This window comes from Rhinichthys klamathensis, unplaced genomic scaffold, assembly GCF_029890125.1.
Source record: "Rhinichthys klamathensis goyatoka isolate OS25496 unplaced genomic scaffold, OSU_Roscu_1.1 h1tg000059l_1, whole genome shotgun sequence".
NCBI classification, from domain to species: domain Eukaryota; kingdom Metazoa; phylum Chordata; class Actinopteri; order Cypriniformes; family Leuciscidae; genus Rhinichthys; species Rhinichthys klamathensis.
The window spans coordinates 5182379-5209517 of NW_026606604.1; the positions used below are offsets into that span (position 1 = coordinate 5182379).

The 27139-nt window shown below is 40.1% G+C and overlaps 2 protein-coding genes across 2 annotated transcripts; both read right to left on the minus strand.

The window, feature by feature from the left end:
- Positions 1-1799: 1799 nt before the first annotated feature.
- Positions 1800-11415, minus strand: skilb (SKI-like proto-oncogene b). The gene is made up of 7 exons (XM_056249127.1): positions 11173-11415; positions 8819-9994; positions 6083-6171; positions 5088-5257; positions 4814-5010; positions 4506-4718; positions 1800-2217 (listed from the first exon to the last, which is right to left on the minus strand). Exons 2-7 carry the CDS (start codon positions 9875-9877, stop codon positions 2005-2007), a joined length of 1941 nt encoding a protein of 646 aa, XP_056105102.1. The 5' UTR covers positions 9878-9994; positions 11173-11415; the 3' UTR covers positions 1800-2004.
- Positions 11416-19579: 8164 nt separating this feature from the next.
- Positions 19580-26145, minus strand: zgc:194621 (uncharacterized protein LOC795037 homolog). Its single transcript, XM_056249140.1, has 5 exons — positions 25599-26145; positions 25374-25432; positions 23859-23942; positions 19863-19936; positions 19580-19773 (listed from the first exon to the last, which is right to left on the minus strand). Exons 1-5 carry the CDS (start codon positions 25892-25894, stop codon positions 19756-19758), a joined length of 531 nt encoding a protein of 176 aa, XP_056105115.1. The 5' UTR covers positions 25895-26145; the 3' UTR covers positions 19580-19755.
- Positions 26146-27139: the final 994 nt, after the last annotated feature.

Genomic DNA, 27139 nt, shown 5'->3' on the forward strand with positions numbered 1-27139 from the left:
TTGAAATGTTTCTTGAAGTTGAATCTATTAAATATAATGCATTCATCAGTGCGCGATGATTTTCATAAGCAGATTCAGTCCGCATTTACACCTGTTTCACATTCATACCCGGATCCCGGAAGTTAAGCTGAACTTTGGCTGTATAAAACACTGTAAACAAAGAGCTGTCACATGAATCCGGTCACTTTAAAGCCCCATTCATTGAAAATCGTAGTTATTCATTTATGAAAATTGCACTAACCCATGAATCTGCTGAGTGAACACCGGAGGTGGTTAAGCTATGTGCCAACAGACCTTCTCAACACAAATTTACAATGGTAATTTTGGAAACAGCTGAAATAGCACAAGTTAGTTCCTACAGTTAGTGTTTTAAAACCAATACGGAATCTCCTTCAAACAGTGTAAGAAGCTTCTAAAAATCTTTGTCATTTTAATTATTTTTAATGGCTGTGACCAAGTTACTATAGTTTGATTGCATTATCTAACATTGAATATTTTTGTGATTAAAGGTGTTTTCTTATTCGAAGGAAATGTGCTTTGAGACAAGCCTTTGAAAAGATACAAGCCAGTGTATATAATGATTTATATATAATCATTTTTATTATTTTCCCCAGCAACCGAACATTAATATATCATTTCCATTGAGTTGTTGTAGAAAGATGACATACAAAAGTTGGTGGGTGATACAAAGTGTCTCGATCACAAGTGGAGGTAGGACAAATGTGTCATGTCATACGATACACACAAAAGATGGCACTGGCAAAGATAATTAAGTTACATTTTATACGTGACAACATTTTTGTGTGAAATGTTAGGAAACAATACTCAGTATATCTGTATTTTCTATATATTATATATTTCTTCAATCTCACATGCATAAGTCAACTGGAAAATCAAAAAATGAAAATCAAATAAACATCGTAGCAGCAGTCCAGAGGTATTTATCAGTCATACGCCTGACTACTCTATACATCCACTTCTATACACAACCTATATTTTATGTTTTTATACGTATATATCTGTGTTTGTTTGAGGTAGCAACTATTTAATTATTCTGTTAAATTTTGGATATAAAAGCAATTACAGATAAACACGCTGATTGTCAGTTTCAGCAAACAATATCAATACATAATTCCCCCCCCCCCCACACAAGAATAACATCTCTCTCTGAGCAAAGTACACAGACCTGTTTGTCTAGATGGTTTATAGAATGTAAAGTACAAGGAGCATTTCATATACTTAAACTGTAATTGATGTGAGTGTTTCAACTTCTACCATCACTTTTAAAATCTATAATATTGTTTATTTCCATTTGGTGTTAGAAGTCCTCGAAATGAGAAAGAATAAAATTCTGATGTTCATTAAAGGAGGCAAAACATTCACTGGAAATGGCATAGAAAACATTTTCTGTTATATTTGTACTTCATACCACAGTGTAAACAGTATATTTATCCATATTTAATGAAGGTACACATGCATATATTTTGTACATTCATATTCATAATGAGCACTACCTACATAAAATATAAACACAAAATATGGCTAAAAGCATGTTAAATATGTATAATTTGATAAGATTATTCACATAACATTTATCAATAAACAATAAATATTTTTTTAAAAAATATCAGTTGTGATGTTCTTTTAAACAATTCCAATAGTCAAAAAGAAATAATTTTCCATTTGATATCAGTAGCAGTGATAAACCAAGATGGATGGTGTTGATTGTACACTTGCAGGTTTAGTGCTTTGCATAATGTCTCGAACTACTTAATAAATCCTTATTCACGTGTCTGAAAAAAGAATCAGTTCAGCTCAATAGTTACTCAACTTTTCAACAAATTCACAGCATAAAACCCAAACCTACTCAGGATGGCCCATAATTGTAGAATTGTTCCGTAGAACTGCAATAGAAACTACATTGGCATCCGGTTCCAAAATGGAGATACCATTCCAAAATGAATTTTGATCACAGAAATCAGGCTGCTGGTTGGTGACCGTAGATCACGCTAAGGCGTCAGGGACATATGTGTCACTGGAGGCTGAAGACATGGAACTGTCCATTGCAGCCGGGTGCGGAGACTCCCTCATCTGTTGTTTGAGCTCAGAGATGGTACGTTCCAGCCTCTCTCTGGCTTCTCTCTCCCTGCGTAGCTCTTCCTGCAGCTCCTCGCGGTCTTCCTCAGCGCGGTCCAGCCTCTGGCGCAGTTCTGATAACTAAGCACAGGAAGCCATTGGTCAGCTAAAGTGATGCGCATAAATTTACGACAGGGTTTGAAATCCAAAAGCTATAATTTTTATAGTTGATTTTTTTTTTATGTTAGTGTGTGTGTGTGTGTATATCAGGGGCGTTGCTAGACATTAAGCTCTACTGGGGCACAGGCCCCCCATTGTTTGTCTGAGATAGCAAGCGTAACTAAGGAGGGCGGGGCTTACCGATAGATAAATCAAATTTGTTTGTTTCAAAAACACTATGCTGGGTAGAGTAACTTAGGGGGGTTCGGGGGCATGCTCCCCCGAGAAAATTTGGATTTCTCGGACCTACATATGTGCATTTTAAGGTGTTTGAATGCCAACAAATTGGATAACAATAGCTTTAAAATCATGTTACACGAATTTCTTTTTTTTTTGTGCCATAAAAGGCAACACTGTATGAAAATAGAAAACTTTAGAAAATAGAAAACGTAGAGAAAACTTTCTTGCACATTTGCATTCTTCTACATTACACAATGTTAACAATGAATAATTAGCCTTTATATTTTTCAAGAATTTACAATTACATCATTTCAATAAATCAATAAAGAGTTAATATATACTGTATAAAATAAAGAGCATGTATATTCTAAAAGAAAACAAAGTTCCCCAGCCAAGTCCAAACTAAGTTGATTTATTTGTTGAGCATTAGAACTAGGCGACCGCCTATGCTTCATTTTGGCAAAACGGTCAATCACTTGACTCTGACTCAATTTTACTTTTAAGAGTATTTGTATTATTTAGAAACGTTTGTTTCGTCATGTTTTCATAGCCTACCTCGCGTGCCAACACCGGACTTCGGTGTGCTCAGATGTGTGCGCGCTGCTGTTGCTAGGAAACACAGACGCGCGCGGATTTCTGTCGCGTGGGTCAGCTTCTGTTTCGGTTAAACTGCGTTGCTTTTACAAGCATTGATTGGTTTATTACTGCGTTGCAAATAGATCATTTCTATTACCCTATAATATAATTTATATTAAATACACTGACAAATAAAATAAATTGTTAAACTCAAACTTCAGATTTACTGGGGCACAGCAGATTTATACTGGGGCACGTGCCCCAGTAAAATGGGTCTAGCAACGCCCCTGGTGTATATATATATATATATATATATATATGTATATATATATATATATACACACACTAACATAAAAAAAAAATCAAAAATCAACTATAAAAATTATAACTTTTGGATTTCAAACCATGTCATAAATTATATATATATATATATATATACAAGCTACTGTTCAAACATTTGGGGTCAGTGAGTTTTTTTTAAAATAAGTTAATACTTTTATTCAGCAAGGGCCATGCTATTATGACATCACTTTTCTCAGCAGAACTGCTTTAGAACTGAATTTATCACATTCCATAATTAATTAACTAACTGATTTCAACTGAATAATGACAATTTACTATTATCTTTTTAGAGCTGCTTTACAGCAGAATTTATTTCCTTGTTTATCACTGTAAAGCTGCTTTGAAACAATCTGTATTGTATAAAGCGCTATATAAATAAAGGTTACTTTAACTTAACTATTTAACTTATTTAATTATCAAACAATCCTGAATTTCTTTTTATCATGGTTTCGACAAAAATATAAGCAGCACAACTGTGATTATAATAAGAAATCGGCATATTAGAAGGATTCCTGAAGAACCATGTGACACTGAAGACTGGAATAATGCTGAAAATTCAGCCATCACAGGAATAAATTACATTTTAAAATATATGAAAACTGTTGTAATTGTAATACATTTTCACAATATTACTCTTTTTAACTTTTTACTGTATTTTTGATCAAACAAACGCAGCCTTGGTGAGCATAAGAGACTTAAAAACACTGAAAAATCTGACGAACCCAAACGTTTGAACATTAGTATATTATTTAACATGCTAAGACTACAAATTTATCCGTTTTATTCTAAAAAAATCTGTTTAAAAATTAGGGCTGTAAAATCAATTAATCACAATTAATCGCATCTAACATAAATGTGTGTGTATATATTATATTTAAATATATTATATAATATATTTCTGTGTGTGTATATAATCAAACACACACACACACATATATATATACAGTATATATGTCTAAATATATGTGTGTATATATACAGTATACACACATATACTTTATGTTACATGCGATTAATCGCGATTACTCAATTTTAAAGCCCTAATAAAAAGAAAGTATGATAATTGATGGCCCCGAAAAGGACTTGTGTGGGTGTGTGTGATTGGTCAGTACCTGTTTGGCATAGATAGTTTCCTGGTGCGGCTCAGTATTCAGTTCTTTGCATCTGCAGCCTTGCTGCCTCAGCTTGTCGAGTCGGGACTTCAACTTTCTCTGTTCCTGCTGGACTTCACCGAGCCTCTGAGCATGCTCAGTCTGAACCGCCTCCAGCTCCCCGTGTAGATCACAGCGGTCTATGGCTTCACCTTGATGCAGAGCCTGCAGCTCCTGTTCACGAGTATCAGAGAGAGAAAGACACATCAGATACTCACAAGCACCTTCTGGCGAACGAAAAGACATGTGATGTGTACTGGGGTAAAAACCTTTTCAAGCTGTTTCTGTCTGCATAGTGTTGACTGAAGTTTGTCGTGCTGAGCACTATACATCTGAAGGAGTTCCATCACCATGTAGTCCTTACTGTGATCCACAGTCACACCAACAGACCGCTTACTAGCTGACGTATCTACTTTCTGCCATTCATTTGGACTGGCATCATCTGACTGGCCACTTTTTTCTTGCCCTGTATCAATTAGATCTCACATTTAGAAACGTACATATTTATTTATGCAATGTTACTTATGGTGGGTGCAAACTGACCTGCAAAGGTGGGTGTCTTTGGGTCAGTGTCGTGTGCATCCTGGTTCTTTTCGTCCTGAGTATCGCCCAGTGCCTCTGTTCCTATAGACCCCATTTCCTTTTCAGACAAACACTCAGAGTGTTGTGCCAAGTTGTTCCCAGCCAGCTTGTCAGGAGTGTACTGGTACCAGCTGGAGAGGAAAACAAAAAAGATAGTTACTTGCAGTTGTGTACTAAAACTACTTCTAGTTGTAGAATTACTGCAGTAATATTGTTTTGTTTTTTAATGGTAATTGTGAATATGATTATAATCATTAACATGAGATCTGAGTGTTTAACATTGTCCTATACATCCACAATATACATAAAGGTCACTAAGAATTAGTGTGAAAGCTTTCAAGGAACATGTACAGATAATATTTCACCTCAAAATTAACTGAAAGAAATATAAAATTATATTTTATAATCAGACAGCAAGGCCTGTTTTTAATTAAACAATAAATAAATGTAATAATTTAAATTAAAATAATTGTGTTCATTCCAATTAAGAATATCACCCTACATTATCATAATCAAATTGTAAAATATTTATACATCATAATAGCATATATTTATTTATTTTAACATTCATTTAAATATGATCCTTTTAATTCATTCATTTACATATACATTATTAATTAATTTTAAGATGTAAAAAATACAGATGTACTGCAGTAATTAATTAATTAATTTACAGTAATTAAAAATACAAAACATCATATCACAATGACAATGCAAAAAACATCTTAATAGTCACATAAGATTTAATTTCTTTGTGCTTTGTATATTATCATATATTTTTTTTTTTTTTTCAGGATGAAATATTGCCAGAACTCTATTTCTTTCAACTTGCCGCTTTTTGTCAGGGGTTGCCACAGCAGAATAATCCGTATAGCTGTTTTAGAACATGTTTTTTGTCGGATATCGTATTTTTCTGATATATTATTGAATAATGTATATTTGTTATTGAACTGAACCTTTGCCACATCATGTCATCATGATCGGGTTCCTCCTTAAGACTGGCAAGCAAACGTGAGTCAAACACAAAGGCAGGTGAAGATACTTCCTGAAAGAGAAATAAAAAGAACTCGTTAACCTTGTTTCAATAACAAAGAGGAATTGATTAAACCATTGTGTGTTAATGCAGATTGCTCTTGACGTATTACAAGTCCCTTTAGGTTTCTCACTTAGAGATCATTGATTTGATCCCTTCACATGCCAAGCAGCCTCTTGTGTGTCATTTCTGCACGGCTTCATGCACATACACCGTTAGCTCTTGCGATTTCTTCTATTCCAAAAGAGAACCCAGATCTAGAAATATGTAAATAAGATCTAATATCCCTGTGAATGGATTGTGAAATCTTATCCAGGATCAACACTCTCATTCTGACATGTTTTAAAGGCCTCTGAATACTGGAGGAAATATGGATGCTTCTTCCATCAACAGTCGGTGACGTACGCTACTTTAATGTAAATAGGCCATCTGATCTATCATAAAGCCTCAGCGACCAGCTTGCACACCACACTCACACTCAGAGCATGTGCGGACTTAAAAAAAAACACCCACACGATGTAGAAACTAAAATTTCCTTTGGTCACAGCGTAACAATTCACACATACTCAAAAGTCCCTCCGCTATGGTTGCGAAGCACGGACCTGAAACTGTTCTTCATTTGATACTTGTGAAGTTCTTCTATGATTGTAACTGTATACCAGTGGTAAGAACGTCTCTTAGAAACAAAACAAGCAATACAGGTTTATTAAAAAAACACGCGCACACACTTTCATACATTTCCATGTGAAGTCATGTGCGAGGGCTCCAGACGACTCTGTGTGGGGGAGGGGTGGGCTGTCTGGGGACCGTCACGTGGCGCTCATGGCACGAGGACTCTAATCTACACTGCTATTTACGACACGACATGAGCAGGACGGTCACTCTTAACGCACTACAATGACATGATTCATTTGAGACCTCGTGAAATAGCACAAATGCACCAGATTGATTCAATGAAACTTCCTGCCTTTACCTTAACCTTGTCATTGATGTGCTCATTACAGGTTTTTTTTGTGTAGATAGATAGACAGACGGATAGACGAACAGACAGACGGGCAGATAGATAGATAGATAGATAGATAGATAGATAGATAGATAGATAGATAGATAGATAGATAGATAGATAGATAGATAGATAGATAGATAGATAGATAGATAGATAGATAGACAGAAATACAGACAGACAGACAGACAGACAGATAGATAGATAGATAGATAGATAGATAGATAGATAGATAGATAGATAGATAGATAGATAGATAGATAGATAGATAGATAGATAGATAGATAGATAGATAGATAGATAGATAGATAAGATAGATAGATAGATAAAGAGACACAGACAGACGGATAAAGACAGAGAGAAAATTAACTATAAAATAAAATGCTGTCTAAGTATATTATATCTAATAAGTATTAATATATTTTTTATTAAATGTAAACAGAAAGTCCAGTCTGCATCCGGAAAATGTGCTGTCTGAGAACAGCAGTTGCTGGGGATGTTGTTGAGTCTCTGGCTAAGCATTATATAATGAGATGAGAATTCACTGAATGCTCTGAGATTTGATTGGCTGAGAGGGAGGCTGGGGCCAGGGCTCTGCTCTCTGATTGGTTGATGATGGAGGTCCTGCAGGGTGATTGCTGGGCTTGTAAGGGGGAGCAATACTCTGCACAGGCACATGTAACAGAATGTCCCAGACGCTCTCTTTCACTCTCTCTCTCTTGATCTTTTTGCTCATTCTTTCCTCATTTTTTTTCTCTTCCCTCCCACCCACTCTTTTCTCTCTGTTTCTCTCCCCTGTTGCCGTGGCTCCGGCTGTTTGTGCAGACTCTGTCAGAAGGAGTTTGAGAGTCTAGTGACCTGGTTTGAACCACATTCAGCCATTTCCTTTGGAGGGAAACATCTGGTGTGGCATGAGAGCTGGATTCAGCTGACCCAACATTCGATTTTCTGTTTACTTTCCACTCCAAACATTTTTAAAAATTTCTGACTGAGACAAATATGATCTTCCAAACATTATAACTTGCTTATAGGGTGAATCCCACAAAATATGTCAAGAACATTTCATATATCACCTTAAAATTAAAGAAAATGAACATTGTATTGTATTGTATTACAAATACTTTATGGCACTAATAATTTGTGGAGAATTTTAGACTTTTGGGCTTGAAAATGAACCAAAGATCTTAATGCTATTATAAATATGCTTAATTTCCTTTATGAAAAATATATAATATATCTTCCTTTTTATCTTGAGGCAAAATTTGTCTTTTTTGTTTGTTTTTGTGAGATTGAAATCACAACATGTAAATAGGAAAATGTTTGCGTTATTTTGTCACTTATTTGGATTAGTATGCTAGCTGCAACCTTTTACATCTAGTCTTTGTGCTAAGCTAGGCTAGCGGTGGGTGCGTCACTGCGTCAAACAGACTTCTAGCACGCACGGAGATGAAAAAGGTATGTATGGACTTATCTAACTCTGGGGGATAAGGTGAATAGGCTAAAGTCCCAAAAAGTCGGAGTGTTCCTTTAAAGGTTAATGTGAACAAACTTTAAAACAACATTGATCTATAATACCTGATAAATGTAATTGGAGCAATTACATTATTATGATTACTTACTTTCTGAATGAAAATAGATTGCATAAGAGATACTCACTATATGTGGCTGCCTCTTCTCCTGCTGGAACTTCGCCTTCATATCCTGCAGAGACTGCTTTAGCTTCTCTTCATCCGCTGATCCCAGGTGTCTTTGTGCCAGCTGCAGATAACAGGCCCACTTGGCAGAATCGAAGCCCCAGTGACATGTGCGTTTGTCTGGCTGTCGATGGGAGTGCATGACAAAGCGCTCCGGGCAGAAGAACATCCGGCATTGGGAGCAGCGGATGCAGGGCGCATCCGGGCAGGAGTAAAGCTGGGGTACAAGCAGGCCTTGACACTTGCCAAGACATTGGTGTTCCACCCAAAATCCTCCAGATTCCTCGGCGTCTTTCTCTTCCTCCTCTTCAGCCCCGTGCCCTTTGTGGGAATCAAGAGATGGTTCCTCTCCTGGATGCAGCAGGGTGTAGCAGAGACGTTGAGCATCGGTCAGAGTGATGAGGCCGCAGGATGGAGTCCCTGGAGGAAGGATGGCCAGCACTTTGAGAATGTGTAACTGTGTGGCATCACAGCGGGAACAGTACAAATACAGCTGGTCACACACTGAGTTGATCTGTTGCAACGAGAAGTCCCGCAGGACGGTGTTTAGCAGCTGGGGCAGACAAAGACGCAGTTCGCCTCCCACAGAGAAGCAGGAGATGGACTCGCCCTCCAGACAGCAGATGCTGAGGTCTGTAGAGCTGTCAGGGGGGACTAGTAGGGGCCCTCCTGCAATACCTCCCTGGGCCAGAGGGGGCGCCAGCTTATACTGACCATGATGACCAGTAAACGCAGCCGGGCCACCGAGGGAACATTGGCTGCTCAGAGAGAACTGCGCTAGAGTGTGCTTCAAACCAGGGCTCAGATCCGGAGTGGCCTCTATCCTGTTCGTCGCTTTGGAGACCTGATAGCCGAGAGAGGTTTCTGGGATTTTTTTGCAGGATAGATTGAGAGCAGCCATCACACGTTTCTTTATGGGAGCGCCGTCTATGCCTTTGTCTCGCATCGACCGCTTTAATGGGACTTTTAGAAGTGCCTGCTCCTTGGGGATGTCTGGACGCTTGTTCTCAGTAGTCGCCATAATGTTGTTTATAGATATAGCTAAGTGGTCTTCAGGGACCGGAAGATACACAGAAGAAGTCTCAGGAATGCAGTGGTTTTTATATGTGGATCATAGTCTTCAATGCTTCCCAGATGACTGAAAAGTCGAAACAAGCATCACAGATTAATACATATAAAAATAATTTTAGATAGTAAAAGTAACATTTAACAGGCATCTGTTATTTTTTTATTTTTTTATTAATAAATGTAATAAGATAGAGAAGAAATATTTTAAAATATAATACAATACATTGTTGATCTTATATATTTATAAAAAAAAAACATTAAAATTATAAATCAAAGAAATAAACAATTTTTTTTATTTCAGCTAGTTGCCAAGGCAATATTTCTCATTTTCATTTAGTTTAACTTGATGCACTAAAATAATTTAAAATATTGATTAAAAACAATAATATCATTTCAATTATACTAAAATAAAACTGATGTGTGAACATCTAAATGTCTGGGAAATTCGATTCATTCACAAAATAGTTTCATTTAAATACATGCCCTAACCTGGCTCTTTTCCAGGAAAACTAATGGTATTAGCCAATAGTTTTTTTTTTTAATGGTTTTGTGTTTCGTCAGCGATAGCGAAATCTTGTCTCAAATTAATCATATCTGTAGGCTAATGTGTTTTGACTGCAGGCCCCGCCCTCCGCGCACAAGCCCCGCCTCTCTAACCGGGCTTCTTCTCTTCTTCACAGCCAGAGCTCCGCCCCTCCCCCCTCAGCCGTGGTAATGACATTCACTCAGTCGTGCCAGAGACCTCTGCGGGACTACCCCCATATGTTCCCACACACCTATGACACTTTAACATCTCACAACAAACTGTGAAGGCACCCCTCGAAAGATTTCAATTGCCGAAAAAATAGTCGGGTTTTTAGAATTAGTGGTAATAAAAACATTTAGGTTCTGCCCATTTGAAATATGATCAACGCGATGTTAAAAGAAATATAGCTACATTGTTAACTTATCTAACAGCGCTTGAACTAAATGATCTATAATCGTAGTCGATTACTGTCGATTATCAAATGTCATATATATGAGCAATCTTAAAAATCGATATAAAAATAAATTCAAATAGGCTATAAAATACAACTGAAACAGTCGAAAATAATCCTGTACGATTATAAAGGAGGCATTCAATGTAATGGCACGGGAGGGTGCAATATCATGAGAAACTGAATATAATAATCATATAAAATATTGAAAATACGTTCTTTCGTTATAGAGAATGTAAACCCACATAAAACAACATATATTCAAGCTTACCTTTAAATCTGAAGATTCCACCCACAGTTTTTTTGACGAGAAGCGAAGGAAAGCTCGTGAGATATTTGTGTTTTTATATCATGGGATTCCGTGTCGGAGTTCACAGTCGAGCGAGCGCCCGTCGCCCTGCCGCTGATAACACTGGTGCTGCTGACTTCATGCTGATAGACTTACAACGTCAATCCACAACCCAACAACCTACGTCACCCGACGGGCTGCCACGGCTAGACGGCGTGATTTAGCGGAGGAAGTCTGTCTGTCGATCTGGGGGGCGTTGCCAGCATTTCTATAAGCCCCGCCCTTAACCTAATCACTGATTGGTTAAGCTCTCTGAATGTCTACTGAACTGTCCAATTGCAGTCGGTTGCTCCTATTCTGGCTCCTACCAGCTAGTCATAGCAACCGCAGCAAGAGTAGGAGGTCTGTCTCTAGCGATCTAGGCTAGGGTTTACATGTGTGGTAAACATTCAAGAATTATTGTGAACCGTGGTAAAGGTGTGTGCAGACATTTGTAAAATCGATTTTATTTTTGGATAGCTTGTTGCTTAATTAACACAGATTGACTAAGCAAAATATTATAAAATGATTAAACATAGATGTAATAAGTCATTTTAAAATGACTTTTATTTATTTTAGGGAGGATTTCTCAAAGAGTGGGTTTATTTTTGAAAGGCAAAAACTTTTCATTAATAGTGAAGCATGTTGTCACATTTGCATGTTTTGTCTCATATTTATATCTGGTGTAGGGTTTAGAAAAATAACAAAATGTCATACCATTGTTTTGAATAACAGAAATAGTGATTAATACATTTTATTGTATACTTTTGATTGAACACGTACCCAAGATCTATAAGCTAATGGAAGTATGATGGCAAGACAGAATCCACAAATATTAATCTAGTTTAAGACAGTTTTGAACTGAACTGGACTTTTGACTCTAAAGCTTATAGTTCTCTTTCATAGGTTCACTCAACGCTGCGGAAAGCGCAGTGGGATATCCTCTGGATGTGCCGATTGTCTGAAGCCCTATAGAATCACGCCAATCCATTGGCTGATGGCGCTCGCGCAAAGCTGGCTCCGCCCCGACGCTCTTACGTCGTAGCATGATGTACGCGCGCGCGCCATCTTCTCCTCAGATTTCTCTGCCTTCACGAAGCGGTCACATCTCGCCCTTCGTGCGGTTTTTCTGAGCCCGAATTCTTCAATTCAACTTCAGCTTTCGTCTCGACACTTCAGCGACTGGTATAAGTGGAACTCTGTTCTCCTTACAGTGAAGTGTCATGGATTATCGACGCTGCTCTCCGCCATGCGTTCGTTTCATCTCGAACGACGACCCTCACAGTAAGTGTGTTAAATGTATGGGTTTTTCGCATGCGCGTGAGGCTGTATTAGGATTGTCGAAATGTAAATTTTGTGACAATCTCCTTCTCAAAACCCTCCGCTCTAGACTCGCGGTTTTTGAGAAGGAGACATTCGTTTCCCCCCGTCGCGCTCCCGAGACTGCTGAGGCCTCTCGTGGATCCGCGGCCTGGGGTTCGGATGTTGAGCTCGAGGATATTGAGTATGAGCAGACGGGCCTCGCCCTTTCTCTCCCTCCCTCTCCCGAGCACGCACGCGGCGCGGTTGAATTCGCGCATGATTATTTATGTCCCAGCCCGGGAGCCCGCGAATCGGTTTCTTTCGGTCTGGATGACGTTATTTACACTGCAGCCTCCGACTCCGAGGATTTCGGGCCTGCTCTGGCTGATGACGTTATCCCGCCTAGCGGCCAGGACGCGCGGCCTACTCCGGCCTACACTGAGCTTATTGAGGTGCTGTCGCGCGCTACAGAGAAGCTCTCTATTGACTGGCCTGATGAGCCCCGCGAGTCTCAATCGTCCAAACTCGACGAGAGGTTCCTACGTGGCCCTAATTCTAGGCCAGAACGAAGAAAGCTGCCCTTTTTCAGCGATCTGCATCACGAGATCTCCAGATCCTGGAAGCAGCCATTCTCCGCACGCCTAACTAATGCGGCAGCCGCTGACTTCACCAACCTTGTTGGTTTTGTGGAGCAGGGTTATTCCGCTATTCCAGCGGTCGAGGACACGCTGGCTAACCACCTCGCCCCGTCGTCTGCACCGTCTTGGAAGGCGCGTCCCCTTCTTCCTTCCAAGGCTTGTAGGACTACTTCCTCCCTTATTGGGAAGTCTTACATGGCGGCTGGTCAGGCAGGCATGGCCCTGCATACCATGGCCATCCTTCAAGCCTACCAAGCGGACGTCTTGAAGGACATGGATGAAGGAGAGGGACTGACGCCCGAAGCTGTCAAAGAGCTTCGCAAAGCCACAGATCTGGCCCTAAGAGCCACCAAGCACACTGCTCGGGCTGTAGGTCGCTCTATGGCGGGCTCGGTTGCTGCAGAGCGCCACCTCTGGTTGAATCTCACGGAGATCCGAGACAAGGATAAGAGTTTCCTCCTGGATGCCCCTATCTCCCACTCAGGTCTTTTCGGGGAGGCGGTCAACACGGTGGTTGACAAGTTCCGCGCCGCTAAGTCTCAGTCGGCCGCGTTCAGGCAGTTTATGCCCAGGAGGGTCAGAGGGCCCAGTGACTCCAACCCTCCCCCTTCTCAAACCCGAGAACGCTCTGCTCATAGGGCTGAGTTCCCTACTAGCAGGAGTGACCCGGCTCGCCACCCACCAACTACTGTCTGGGGAGCCCGAGGTCGTCCATTTCCTCGCCAGCGCCCTCACAAGCGCCTTCAGCTGAAGCGGTCCAACAAATCGGCCGCTCCAGCCTCCTCGAGCCGTTCCTGACCCGCAGGGCAGGAAGAGGAGAGCCTCATCAGATCTACGAGGTTGGGACAGACCGCGCAAGCGTTTCTGCCCTCCTCCAGCCGGCTCTCCTCATCCAACCCTGTCACCTTCGCCACCCAGCGTGTTTCGAAGTGCAGGTCCTGTTTCACTCTCTTCACCCAGTCCGGCGCAGGAGGAAGGAGACGCATCTTGCTTTCTCCCCTCGCTCCCGGTGCACGTTACACCCGCCAATCGCTTCCTCAGAGGCACAGTTCTTTTTCCTCTGGAGCAGGCGGACCCAGTTACTTCTATCCAGGTGGTGGTACCCCCCAATACGTGTCAGGACGCCAAGCGCTCTCCTCCACGGTCAACCGCGCCTCCCCATGGAAACCAGCGCGACACCCTACCTCAGGTATGTCCCTTGCACTGCAACACTCCTCTGCCTCTATCACATTTCGTTCAAGAATGGGAGCGTTTACCAGGGGTATCGCCTTGGATCCTTCGCACAGTTCGGCTCGGCTACACGCTTCAGTTTTGTCGCAACCCCCCCTGCTTCAACGGGGTCTTTCCTACTGTAGTCGACAGCGCCGCTCAGGCTTCTGTACTACAGCAGGAGATTTCATCCCTTCTGCTGAAGGGGGCGATAGAAGAGATTCCTTCGGGGGAAGTCGAACAGGGCTTCTACAGCCGTTACTTCCTGGTCCCGAAGAAGGGGGGCGGCCTGCGGCCGATACTAGATCTTCGCCGGTTGAATTTCTCTCTTTACAAAGGAAAATTCAAAATGTTGACGCTGAAGGCCATCATATCTCATATCCGGCGGGGGGACTGGTTCGTGACGGTAGACCTCAAGGATGCTTATTTCCACATCCAGGTCGTACGGCGACACAGGAAGTTCCTCAGGTTCGCCTTTGGAGGGAAAGCGTACCAGTACAGGGTCCTCCCCTTTGGCCTCGCTCTAGCGCCAAGGACGTTCACAAAGTGTATGGATGCTGCTCTGGCCCCGCTGCGGCTCCAGGGCATCCATATACTCAACTACCTGGACGATTGGCTCCTTTTAGCCCACTCCAGAGAGTTGGTGACTCACCACAGGGACATTGTCCTCCGTCATATTCAGTCTCTCGGTTTGAGGCTGAATACGGAGAAGAGCGTTCTTACTCCAGCTCAGAACACGGTTTTCTTGGGGGTATGCATGGACTCCGTTCTTATGCAGGCCCGTTTGGCTCCTGCACGGATTTCCAGTCTGGTGACATGTCTGTCCCGTTTCGCACTAGGCCAGCATGTTTCCGTGAGCACCTGCCGCAGACTTCTGGGCCTTATGGCCGCGGCCTCCCCTGTGCTACCTCTGGGGCTGCTCCACATGAGACCTTTTCTGTGGTGGATGAAGCTCTCAGGGGCTCGGCCCACGGGGCCAGCCTTTCGCCTATTGAAGGTGTCGCGCAGTTGCTTTCGCGCCCTGTCAATCTGGCGGGACCCCCTCTTCCTTCAGAAAGGAGTCGGTATGGGTGCGGTATTCCGTCGCCAGATGGTTACGACGGATGCCTCTCTGACCGGCTGGGGAGCGGTTTTCGAGGGCAGGCCAGCGTGTGGGGTTTGGACTGGCGAGACCCTCTCGTGGCACATAAACAGCTTGGAGCTGAGGGCTGTCTTCCTGGCTCTTTGCCACTTTCTCCCTTTCCTCGAAGGACACCATGTCATTGTCAGAACGGACAATATGGCAGTAGTGTCCCATGTAAACAGACAGGGGGGTTCACGATCGCGTACCCTAGACAGGCATGCGCGTCACCTTCTCCTGTGGTCCCAGGACAAGTTCCTCTCTCTGAGAGCAGTTCATGTCCCAGGGATTCTGAACCTCGCAGCAGATTTTCTGTCGAGGCAGAAGCTCAGGTCTGGGGAATGGATGTTGAACCGCCAGTCGGTGGCCCTGATCTGGGAGGTGTTCGGAAAAGCGGAAGTGGACCTCTTTGCATCTCAGGAGTCGTCCCAATGCCCGCTTTGGTTCTCTCTGAGCCCTCCAGCTCCATTGGGGATAGATGCGTTCGCCCACCCTTGGCCGATGCAGAAACTCTATGCCTTCCCGCCCATCAAGCTGATCCAGGCGGTTCTGTCCAGAGTGAGGGAGAGCGGAGTCCGCCTCCTTCTGGTAGCCCCATTCTGGCCGTCCCAGCCATGGTTTTCGGAGCTGATCCCTCTGTTGGAATCCTCCCCCTGGGAGATACCGGTCAGGGAGGACCTGCTTTCCCAGCTTCAGGGCAGGATATGGCATCCTCGCCCCGACATTTGGAAGCTGTACGTTTGGCCTATCAGAGGCCGTTAGCTTTAAGCTTTGATCTCCCAACCGACGTTCAGGAGACTATTGCGAATGCTAGAGCCCCTTCGACGAGGAGGCTATATTCCTCCAAGTGGAGGGTGTTCGAGGCGTGGTGCTTAGCACATGATAGGAACCCAGTTAGCTGCCCAGTAGGCTCAGTGCTGGAATTCCTGCAGGAAAAGTTTGCTTCCGGAGCGGCCGCTACCACTCTCAGAGTGTATGTCGCAGCTATTGCTGCTCATAGAGAATCGGATGAGATTCCCTTGGGGAAACTGAGGTTAGTTTCGGCCTTCATGCGTGGGGTTAGGCGCCTGAAACCGGCTCGCCCCCCTAGTGTTCCCTCGTGGGACCTGTCAGTCGTCCTGGAGGGTTTGACAGAGGCTCCCTTCGAGCCCTTGGAGTCAGCTCCTGAGCGGATTCTGACTCTTAAGGTTGCTCTTTTGTTAGCTTTATCTTCACTGAAGCGGATAGGGGATTTGCAGGCTCTCTCTATTAGTGAGTCATGCTTGGACTTCGCTCCTGGCCTGGTTAGGGTTACCTTGAGGCCGAGGTCGGGGTATGTACCCAAGGTTCTTTCCACGGCGTTCCGCTCTCAGGTTGTTAACCTTAATGCTTTCCACCCTCCTCCTTTTGCCTCTGAGGAAGAAAGGAAACTTAACTTGCTCTGCCCGGTCCGTTCTTTGAAGTTGTATGTAGATCGCTCAAGCGGTTGGAGGAAATCAAACCAGCTCTTGGTATGTTTTGGTGCTGGCCGCCGCGGGCTTGCAGCATCAAAGCAGAGGATTTCCCACTGGGTAACGGACGCTATTTCGCTGGCTTATGAGGTGCGTGGTTTGCCTTCACCTCTTAGCATCAGAGCGCATTCCACCAGAAGTGTGGCTTCCTCTCAAGCTCTCTTTAGAGGGGCCCTCTTGGAAGACATTTGTGTGGCGGCAGGTTGGTCCTCTCCGCACACCTTTGTGAGGTTCTATAATTTGGATCTTGACATGACTCCAGGTTCCCAGGTTCTATCTGCTTGAACCTATCATGGTTGTTCTTATTTGGTCTGGTACCGGTTATGGCAGCGCTTAGCTTGGCGAGTTTGGTATTTCGTTCCCACTGCGCTTTCCGCAGCGTTGAGTGAACCTATGAAAGAGAACGTCTCTGGTTACTTACGTAACCTATGTTCTCTGAATAGGGAACGAGACGCTGCGTTCGCTGCCAAGCTCCTCGCGCTGCCGACAGTTTTTCTTTTCGGCAGAGAAATCTGAGGAGAAGATGGCGCGCGCGCGTACATCATGCTACGACGTAAGAGCGTCGGGGCGGAGCCAGCTTTGCGCGAGCGCCATCAGCCAATGGATTGGCGTGATTCTATAGGGCTTCAGACAATCGGCACATCCAGAGGATATCCCACTGCGCTTTCCGCAGCGTCTCGTTCCCTATTCAGAGAACATAGGTTACGTAAGTAACCAGAGACGTTTCTAAGATAGCCTTTGTGACAACTTTCCAGTCTGATAACTAACCCTATAGTCTCCTTGTGTGATTATTTTTAAAAACATATTCTCAATCATTTACTAGATTGCAAATAGTTTTTTCTATATTGCTAGCTATTTTCTAAAACAATTGTACGTCATATCCATACCATAGGTTGTTTAGTCATTGTCTATGTATATTTAGTTCAATCTTTAATTTTAGTCCTGTCATTCAGCATCATTTACTGTGACTAACACAGAGTGCAAGTTGCTAATTCATCCTTTGGCCTTTGTTTACATAAATCATGTATTTTCACATTATGACATAGTGCTTAGCATTCACCAGCTGGTACTAAGTAAATATTAAGTGCTGTTGTTTACCTCCAACCTCCAGTATGTACCAGTTGATGCCAAATCCTTTTTTTTTTATGTAAATATATATTTGATACAAGATGGTTTTATGAATGGATGGAATGGCCATACAGGTCCCCAAAATATCACTTGATATTGTATTTGAGCATGAGTATATCTTTACTTTCTGTTTACATTTTGTGTAATGATTCCTCCAGACATCAATTTGCATTCCCTTTCTTCTTTGTGTCCTTTTCCATGTGGACATTAGCATAAGGCAAATGGCTCTAGTTTGACTTTCATTTGCGTCAAAGTTAGCATTTCTATAGTTTAGCTGCTAACATGTTGTAAATTCACACCCTGACCTATGCCTGGATTACTCAAGTCAGAGGAAACACCCTAATGGTTAGACATTTGTACAACTGTGTGTTAGAAAGAAAGAATGTATAAGCATCATAAAATTATAATCCTTAAGTAAATCATTTATGGGTCACCATTACGAAAACATCTGTAACACTAGTTGGCCGCTGTGTGTGTTTTCCAGGAAAGCTATTTTGTGTTTTTTTCTTCAGTCTGAGACTAATTTAATGTTCTTTTGAAGCCTTTGGCTTTTACTTTTCATTACTTCCAGTCTCTCAGATAAACCTTTTCAAAGCACTAGAATAAACAACAACAGTTTCTCTGCTATTTTGAGAGTGAATTGGAAAGTTGCAAAGGGTTGAAAAGCAATAGGTAAAGTGGCAGACCTGGAGGCAAAACAAGTGTAATTCAACCTATCCAGAAAGAGATCCATGAATTTAAAAAAAAGAAAAATGTAAATATCTTTCAGAACCTAAAAGCAATAGTCATGGTTTCTGAATTATGTGCAGTGCAAACATAAGTTATTAAAAGTGTCCGAAAAAACAACAATGCTGAACAGTGCATTAGAGTATAGTTGGAAAAACTGTATTCTGCTGCACCTGATAGATGAAGAGACTGAGACTCAATTGGCTAGATTAATGTACCAGGGAATTTAATAATTTATTTTATTAATTTATTTGCCCTCACCTATCGTCTTCCTTTCATTATGTTGTCACTCTCCCCTTGCCAAGCAACAGGACTCTGATTCGTATTTTTGGAACCTTCAAAGCAGACGGCTCGCAGAATATACACAGAGGACAAAACAAAGAGAGAAAAATCCTTGTTGCTAAGGAACAGAGGAAAAACAGATCACCAGGAGGACCGCTTGCATGAAATAATAGACCAAATTAAGCTGAATTACTACACCGTGCCTCACAATTGTAATAACTCAATGTGTGTTTGTCACTTAAGACATTAAAAGAAATAAAAATACTTGTACACTTTAGTCTAGTTTGCATGCATATAACAAACACACTATCAATATATTCTGTAAATGATTCTGTCATTTTAATATGCATAGTCAGTATACTGTCTTTCAGGGAGTACATTTACATTTAAATCATATCTAATCAACAACAATGTCCAGCGTTTAAAACAACATCGTTTATGATGTTGTTCTAAAACTCATACAGGAATATTTCATAAAGACTTGGTGAATAATATACATTTAGAATATAAGGTCACATCGGGAAGTCCATGGAAATTAGCTGCACTTTTAAAATTAAAAAGCAAACTAAATAAATGTTCATCTGTTGTCGGCAGTATTCTAACCTTTATTCTTGCACAACTGAAGAAGTTTCTAAAATACATGTTTAACCTGAAAGGGGGAAAAGGCATTCGTGAGATTATTGTGCTTGTTATGTATGGAGAAGTTTTGTTTCACGGAATATCATTTGAGTCTTATACCTGCTTTTGTCTTCTCTTGATTTGCATTTCTTGCTGTTGTTTTGCCCTGACCTCTTCCAGAGTTAGGCATCCACCTGGGGAAATAGTAGACATGGTTAAACCAGACTACGAATAATTATTTTCTATGAAAATATTGATTATATTTACTAATTGACGCATCTAGAAATCTTGACTGTCAAATGTGGTAATCCAGGGATCGTCTGTATTTAGTATTTGTAAGTTACCACACTCATTAATGGTTTTACAATTGTGTAAGACCATCCTGGGATGAGTTTCCCAAAACCATCATAAGCCAATGGTCGCAAGTTCCGTTGAACTCGGTTGGTAACGAGGGAACTCGCGTCTATATTATATCCTCCTGGGACCCAGGAATAGACTTTTGTCCACTTTAGTGGACATTATATTTTAGTGAATTTCTCTGACATCATACATGTCACATGTCACACCTGGGTGTCCTGTAAAGAGCCCATTCAGGGCTTTTCAGAGATACCAAATGTTTTGTAGTTTCACCATGAAAACAACTTCTCCTTGGTCTTTAAAAATGTCTGACATTAATTTAGTCATCAAATGTAGCACTCTTATGGAAATATGATAATATATTATAATTATAATTTAAATTACTACTTTTCAAATTGTATTTCATAAAGCAACATTGGGAAACCGTTGTGGGGTTTCAAATAAAAAAATGACTTTCTGTTACAGAACAGGGCATTTATTTCAAACGTGTCCACTGTAGAGGACATCAGGACTAAAATCATGTTTATCAGGCATTTTGGGAGACACAACAAGTGAATATGGAAATAAATTATACATCAATATTCCTATGAAATATTAGATATTATTATTAAAATGTTGAATGTTGAATGTAATTGTCCATGGTGAATGTTGCTGATCTGTGGACACTGAATAGTTCATTCATGGCACAATGTTTCTTCCTGGTTTCCGTGTCAGCGCTGTTTGATCCGTTAATAACGGAGAAATGTGAATGTTTCTCACTAGATCTCTTTTTTCTTTACTGGATTTCGCTGTGTAGTAACAGTGCTGCTTGATTAAAGCCCATGGTGCAGGTTAAACACCACTGTCGATTAATTGGTACATAAAGCAGTCAAGATATGTAAATAAAGTTAGAAATGTCTCCAAAATGGTGTTAAAGTCCAGTTTTTGTAGTTTTTGGTTAGTAACGGTTATTTTTTACGCAATCACCAGACACCAGTTTTTACCTGCAGTCACCAGCAAGAACTAGCCCGCCATCCATTGCCCGTAGGTCACTAAAATTCTTTGCTTGATCGTTTTGCCAGGCCTGAACGATTACAGGGATGGTGTAGCGGCGCTGATGGCGAAAGAAACTGCTCGCACTGATGCACTGCAGGCCAAACAGAGTCAACATTCTTAATGTCTAGGTGGCCAAACATCCAGTGAAATGAATGGCCCCACTTAACAGGAGGTTGCAGGTCGTCATGTTCCTGTGGAGCATTGGCTGGTTTTGCCAGAAACGGTGGTAGCCACATGAATGATGCACAGACCTAGATATGTAAGAAAAAAAATTACACTTCTTTTTTTCATTAAATGTTACTCCAAGAACACATTACTGTGCACATTAGATACAGTGTATAGATACATTGCATTGAATGGGAATATTAATTTATGGCCATTTTACCCACATATTGCATAAAGTAAAATGGTGTATCAATTCATTTCGTTATATCTTTCATAACTTAGTTGAGAATCATCTTTATACAAATTTTGCTTAAAAAAAATCCTGAAACCTAAACAATTTTTGTTGATTGAAAGTAAAATCCCATTGTTTTTGTCTATACATATAATTTCATGTCATTTTATTTTTTAAACAACTGAGTCCTGGTGTCCACTACAGAGTACATAGCATAACATATGAATAAAATATCAATTTTCAAAAATGTTTTTTTTTTTTTTTTACTATTTTTTCTTATGCTCTAAACAATGTGGTGACATGGGAAAAAAAACTAAATTCAAAAATCTTTTTTTTTTCTGCTTTGGGAAATGCAACCCTGATGTTTTTATTATTATTATTATTATTTAGTACTTGTCCCATGCCATTACATTGTTTAGAGCATGATAAACAAATGGAGGAAATGTATTATTATTATTTTTTATATATTTTAATCATATGTTATGCTGTATCTGTAGTGGACACCACTCAGTTGTTTAAAAAATAGAAAGACATGAAATGACATGTGAAACAATGGGATTTTTTTTTTTCATTCACCAATCAATTTTTAGGTTTTCAGGATTTTTTTTAAACAAATGTTGTTATGAAAGATATAATGGAATTAACTGATATACCAATTTACTTTATAATTTGTGACATTTACTTTGTAATATGTGGGTAAAATGTCCATAAATTCATACACTGTATCTAATTAGCATATTAATGTGTTCCTGGGGCAACATTTAATGAAAAAATAAGTGTAATAATAGGAGTAATAATTGGCAAAATTTTCATAATAATATCTAATATTTCATAGGAATATTGATATCATTTTTTTCCCTATTCACTAGTCTCCCAAAATGCCTGATAAACATGATTTAAGGTACTATATGTAAGAATTTTGTAATAAAATATCCAAAAATCGCTTGCACAGTGTGATATATTTCCTGTAGTTGTGTACTTACAATATTTCAAAAGTTCCCAAAGATTTTTAATTTCAGAGAAATTCCAATTTTAAATAATTGGCCGTCCCGGAATTCCTGTTCACTTGTCGCCTGTCAATAACGTAATATCCGCATTATCTCTGGTTTCTGCTAGTAGTACTGCCATAGTAACCATGACGACAGACGTGGACAACTGCGTAGTGCGTAAGGTCTAGCTGCACGCTGTTGTTGTTTCGTTCAAACATTATGGACCATGGCAAGCAGACTTTGGGGGGGAAAAGGAGCACTAAAACGAGGATCAATATCTGCGTGGCGTTTTCGAGATGAGAGCTCCACGTCCGCGAATAACTTCGACTTGACAGAGCTCTTACATGTACTTTATTAGACAGTGAGCAAATGTACATAAAACTAATCAATGTTAAATAGTTCACCATGATGGAATGTTAGAATATGATCTGTATGTTATTCTAATGTTGATCTAGTTTACTGCTATATAGCCAACAAACTAACACTGAATAAAAGTATAACTTAAACACACTCAAATGCTGTTTAGTGTGATAGTGTGTAGACCAAGTGAAACAGCGCTGCGTTACCTCAGAAGCTTTAAACTGACCTGTTTGAGTGATTCAGCACTTGTGGGTAGATCGGTAGTATTAAATATTCTTAGCAGCTATTCCTTTATATCCGCGGGATTCGCGTGTGGCGCTGATATCTTATTAGCAATCGCGCCCTGCTTCATACCACAGTCATGATAAAAAAACATCAATGTATTTACTCATCCATAAACATTATTAGATCCATCGGCTTGACGACAAGTTCCATAATTCCGCAGAAAATGTTGCATCATCAACCTACGCCTTTGTTATTGTAAGAGGTTTGCGACCCCTAGCGGCGAAAGAAATTACATATTGTATCTTTAAGTCCTGGTGTCCTCAACAGTGGACATGTATAAAATCAATGCCCTGTTTTGAAACAGAAAGTCATATTTTGATTTGAAACCACATAACTTTTCCCTGAGATGTTGATTTATGACAAACAATTTGAAAATGAGTTAGATTTAAATTATAATGACAAAATATCATATTTCCATAAGAGTGCTAAATTTAATCACTCAATTAATGTCAGTCATTTTTAAAGATCAAGGAGAAGTTGTTGTCATGGTGAAACTGTTACATGTATGGTGTCAGAGAAATTCATTAAAATATAATGTCCACTACAGTGGACAAAAATGTATTCCTGGGTCCCAGGAAGATAAAAAAAAGGCACTTTAACTCCCCCTAGTGGTGATGACACATTCTTTTCATTTGAATCCTTTCAAATAGACTTCACATATTTGTTTTCTGACATGGTTGGTGAATGACTCACCCACAGTACTAGGAGATATGGAAATGTAACCCATGGCCCGACTCAAGCGCAGATCCTCCAGAGCTGCCAGTTCTGCTTCTGCTTCTGTTAAACAGCCAAGCATTCAGTCAGTGAGTGTTGATAGCTTAACCTTCTATAAAACTTAAAAAAAAAACAGGAAATATCCCATATTTAAATAGTGTTACCAACAAAAACATAAAATGAATTCAGTATGATAGCCTATAAGGATGATTGTGCTCTTGTTACTTTGAAGTAACTGTAAAACTTACAGTAGGCTGTGGTAGATTTGTCCCACAGCCTGACTTAGGTTGAACCGGGTGTCCTTTGACACCTGAAAATATTATACTCAGTTGAGTTACCTCTGAACGGGCGGGTTGATGCTTAAGCGTAGATTTTCTTACTGCATTAATAAAAATGCCCAAGAATTAAAGTTACCTGACCGCAATCTAACCCCGCCTAAGAGTCTCACAAAGAGTCGAATGACGTCTCGCCCTCTATTGACACTATCACTTGGAAATAAGGTCTTTGTTGTCTAACCTGTAAATTGTTACACTAATTAACTTGCTGCGCAGCAATAATAAACAGACAGTCTTCATCAAATGTCCTTCCGATGCTTTTATCACGGCCGGGAGAGTTCCCGAGCAGTTCTCAGACAATCTCCCCCAAGAAGAAGAAATTTGCCTACATCACGGCCGGAGGATCTCCGACCAATTTCAGAGAGAATCCCACCCGCAAAAGGAATACAACAGTTTTTATAGAATAGAGACAGACACAACAAATAAGATCATCTACTAACATGTCACCTTCTATCAATATGATTGGTTCAATTGGTGAAAGCAAGCCCCCAACTTTTCAGCCTCTGTTACTGGCAGTTGATTACTCAATATATCATGACATAATACAGAAAGTATATTTTTGATTTTGTCATGGTCAGCACTTTCATTTTCCATGAATACAATACTCAAAGAACAGAACGTTTTAGTACATTTTGTTCAAAGTGTTAGAATGTTAGGCCGAAAAGGGGAATAAGGTTAGATGTTAGAGTTATGGCTAGTTTGATATACATTTAACTATTTTATTCATTAGAAAATCCATCACACTACATTTACATCAAATAGGCTTGACACTTTTTACTGTCTTTTAAAATTGTGTGAGGAAAGGATCATTGGAGACAGATTATTTGTTATAAAAAAATGTAAACAAATACCAACTGAACTGAAAAATGTATTTTAATTAAAAAAATGTCCCTTGATTGCAATACTTCAATTGTGACACTATTATTTAGAAGTTAAAAAGTAATGGAAGAAAAGAAAAAGAAGCACTCTTTAAAATAATGAATTAATGACACGGTTAAGAATGCTATAATCCTTAATTTAACTGAAATTATTTTTTAAACATAATTTTTTTTTTAAATCATCCAAGGGGTTCAAAGGTTCCCCAGTTGAAAAATCACCCATTCAGTGAGAAATAAAAAGAAAATCAGAGATGCTGAAGCACAGCATATGCCTAACTTACTTTGCTGAATGTCTTGTCTTTTCTTTGGGTTTGGTGCAAATACTGTAAATGCTTTTTGACTGCCATACAAAAAAGAAAAAGGTCAGTGAGCAAAACAAAACAAGCTCTACAGGATTTACTTTTGGCAACTATTAACTACACAGTTTAATGCTGATGCTTGGATTAAGACCTGATCCACCATATGTTTTTTTTGGGGCCTCTGGCACTGTATAGCATTCCTCCTACCTGTGGATTTCATAAAGAGAATGTGATTTTGGTTGTTCCTTCGGTGCACATGTTGCAGGTTTTGACCTCGGTAAAGTCTCGGACTGTTTCTCCTTTATTGCTTTGGTGCTTCTCTCCGTCGCTTTGGGTTTGTATTCGGTGACACATCTTGGGCAGCTTGAGGCCCTTTTGCGGTGACCGACACCGACATCTCTGCTTCTGACGGCAGGTGTTGTTTCGGCTGTACTGCTTTTTTTGTTCAGATGCTTAGGTTTCGCTGCAACAGGTTTCGGCTTTATAAGTCTCGTGTCCGGCATATTTAAGTTACAGTTTTAACATTGAGGCACTCAACCTCTCATATGTCTCTCACCTATCCCCAAATTTCCTTATTCCGTTAATGAAACTTTTTCTTGAATGTACCGGTTTCAGCCAGAAAAAAAAAACAGATATTTTCATTCAAAAGGATCAACTTCAAATACGAGAAAGTATCAAAGCCGTGCGTGTCAAGTGGACAACCGTGAAAAGCGCAACCGCGTGCATGTGATCCGATTATAATGAGCGCGCAAGGCGTACACTGTGGTGACCTCGGTATCCCATAGTAACCACTAGCCTACTACTACTAATCATAATAATGAGATAGATATGCATGATTTTTAGCGAATCTCCTTTACTTTTGAAAAAAAAAATTGTGGATGTGAAAATCTATATAATCACAGTATATTTGTGTTTTGTGGATCGCCTAACCAAGGTGTATACTGTTGCTATGGTTACCACCCCTGTTGGAAGGTTGGAAGCGATTTCTGAAAACAAGCCTATTGAAAAAAATGTTTTTTAAATACATTTTTCTAAATATTTGCTAAATATAGTAACGTTATAATGTTTTTTTTTTTGTGAAAATCTTGTTTCGTAATTAAAAAAAATATATATATATATATATATAGGCTAAGCTAAAAATAAATCGATTCTAAACGAAGCCTAAACTTGCCTAAAGTTGCACAATAAGAGTGTCGGTGGGCTGCTCTATTCATTTTCTAAAATAAAGTTAATAAAACTTAAGCCTCTAGCTTTTATTAAAGCGGTTCAAACCCGGTGCATTGTAGACCTCTAGGCCTAGCTATTTTACACGCAGTCAGTGAAATGCAATATGAAGGATCATGAAACTTGAGTGTCAGAGGGCATCAAAATTGCATCCCCAGCAAATGCTTCTCTGTGCTAGAACTCTTTTTTTGTTGTTGGTGAAACTGAACGTCTCCAACCCTGAATCCACACTGTAAAAAAATATTTTCATGATTTGTTATCACAACTTTTGATCTTTTGTCAAATCAATTTAGATAATTAATATGGTTCAGGTAACATACTATTTTAAGTTTCTATTTATTAAACCAATCTCCTTCATTGTATTAACAATTTTTTTTATTTCAATTAACCTAAAAAAATTTGTAAAGCTAATACCACGCAAATAGGCTAATAGAGCTTCTTGAATCAATTAGCCTACTGAATCTGAGTGAGTGACCACAGAGCTCTCTTTAATTTCTTTCTTTCTTTTTTTTTTTTTTTACAGC

Excerpts from the sequence above, each read along its gene's own strand:
- zgc:194621 (XM_056249140.1), bottom strand. The coding sequence starts at position 25,894 with ATGCCGGACACGAGACTTATAAAGCCGAAACCTGTTGCAGCGAAACCT. Across the intron at positions 25,433-25,598 it reads TCTCTTTATGAAATCCACAG|TCAAAAAGCATTTACAGTAT; the intron begins GTAGGAGGAATG and ends TTTGTATGGCAG. Across the intron at positions 19,937-23,858 it reads CATATCTCCTAGTACTGTGG|GTGGATGCCTAACTCTGGAA; the intron begins GTGAGTCATTCA and ends CTATTTCCCCAG.
- skilb (XM_056249127.1), bottom strand. The coding sequence starts at position 9,877 with ATGGCGACTACTGAGAACAAGCGTCCAGACATCCCCAAGGAGCAGGCA. Across the intron at positions 6,172-8,818 it reads AGAAGAGGCAGCCACATATA|GAAGTATCTTCACCTGCCTT; the intron begins GTGAGTATCTCT and ends TTTCTCTTTCAG. Across the intron at positions 5,011-5,087 it reads AAAGACACCCACCTTTGCAG|GGCAAGAAAAAAGTGGCCAG; the intron begins GTCAGTTTGCAC and ends TAATTGATACAG.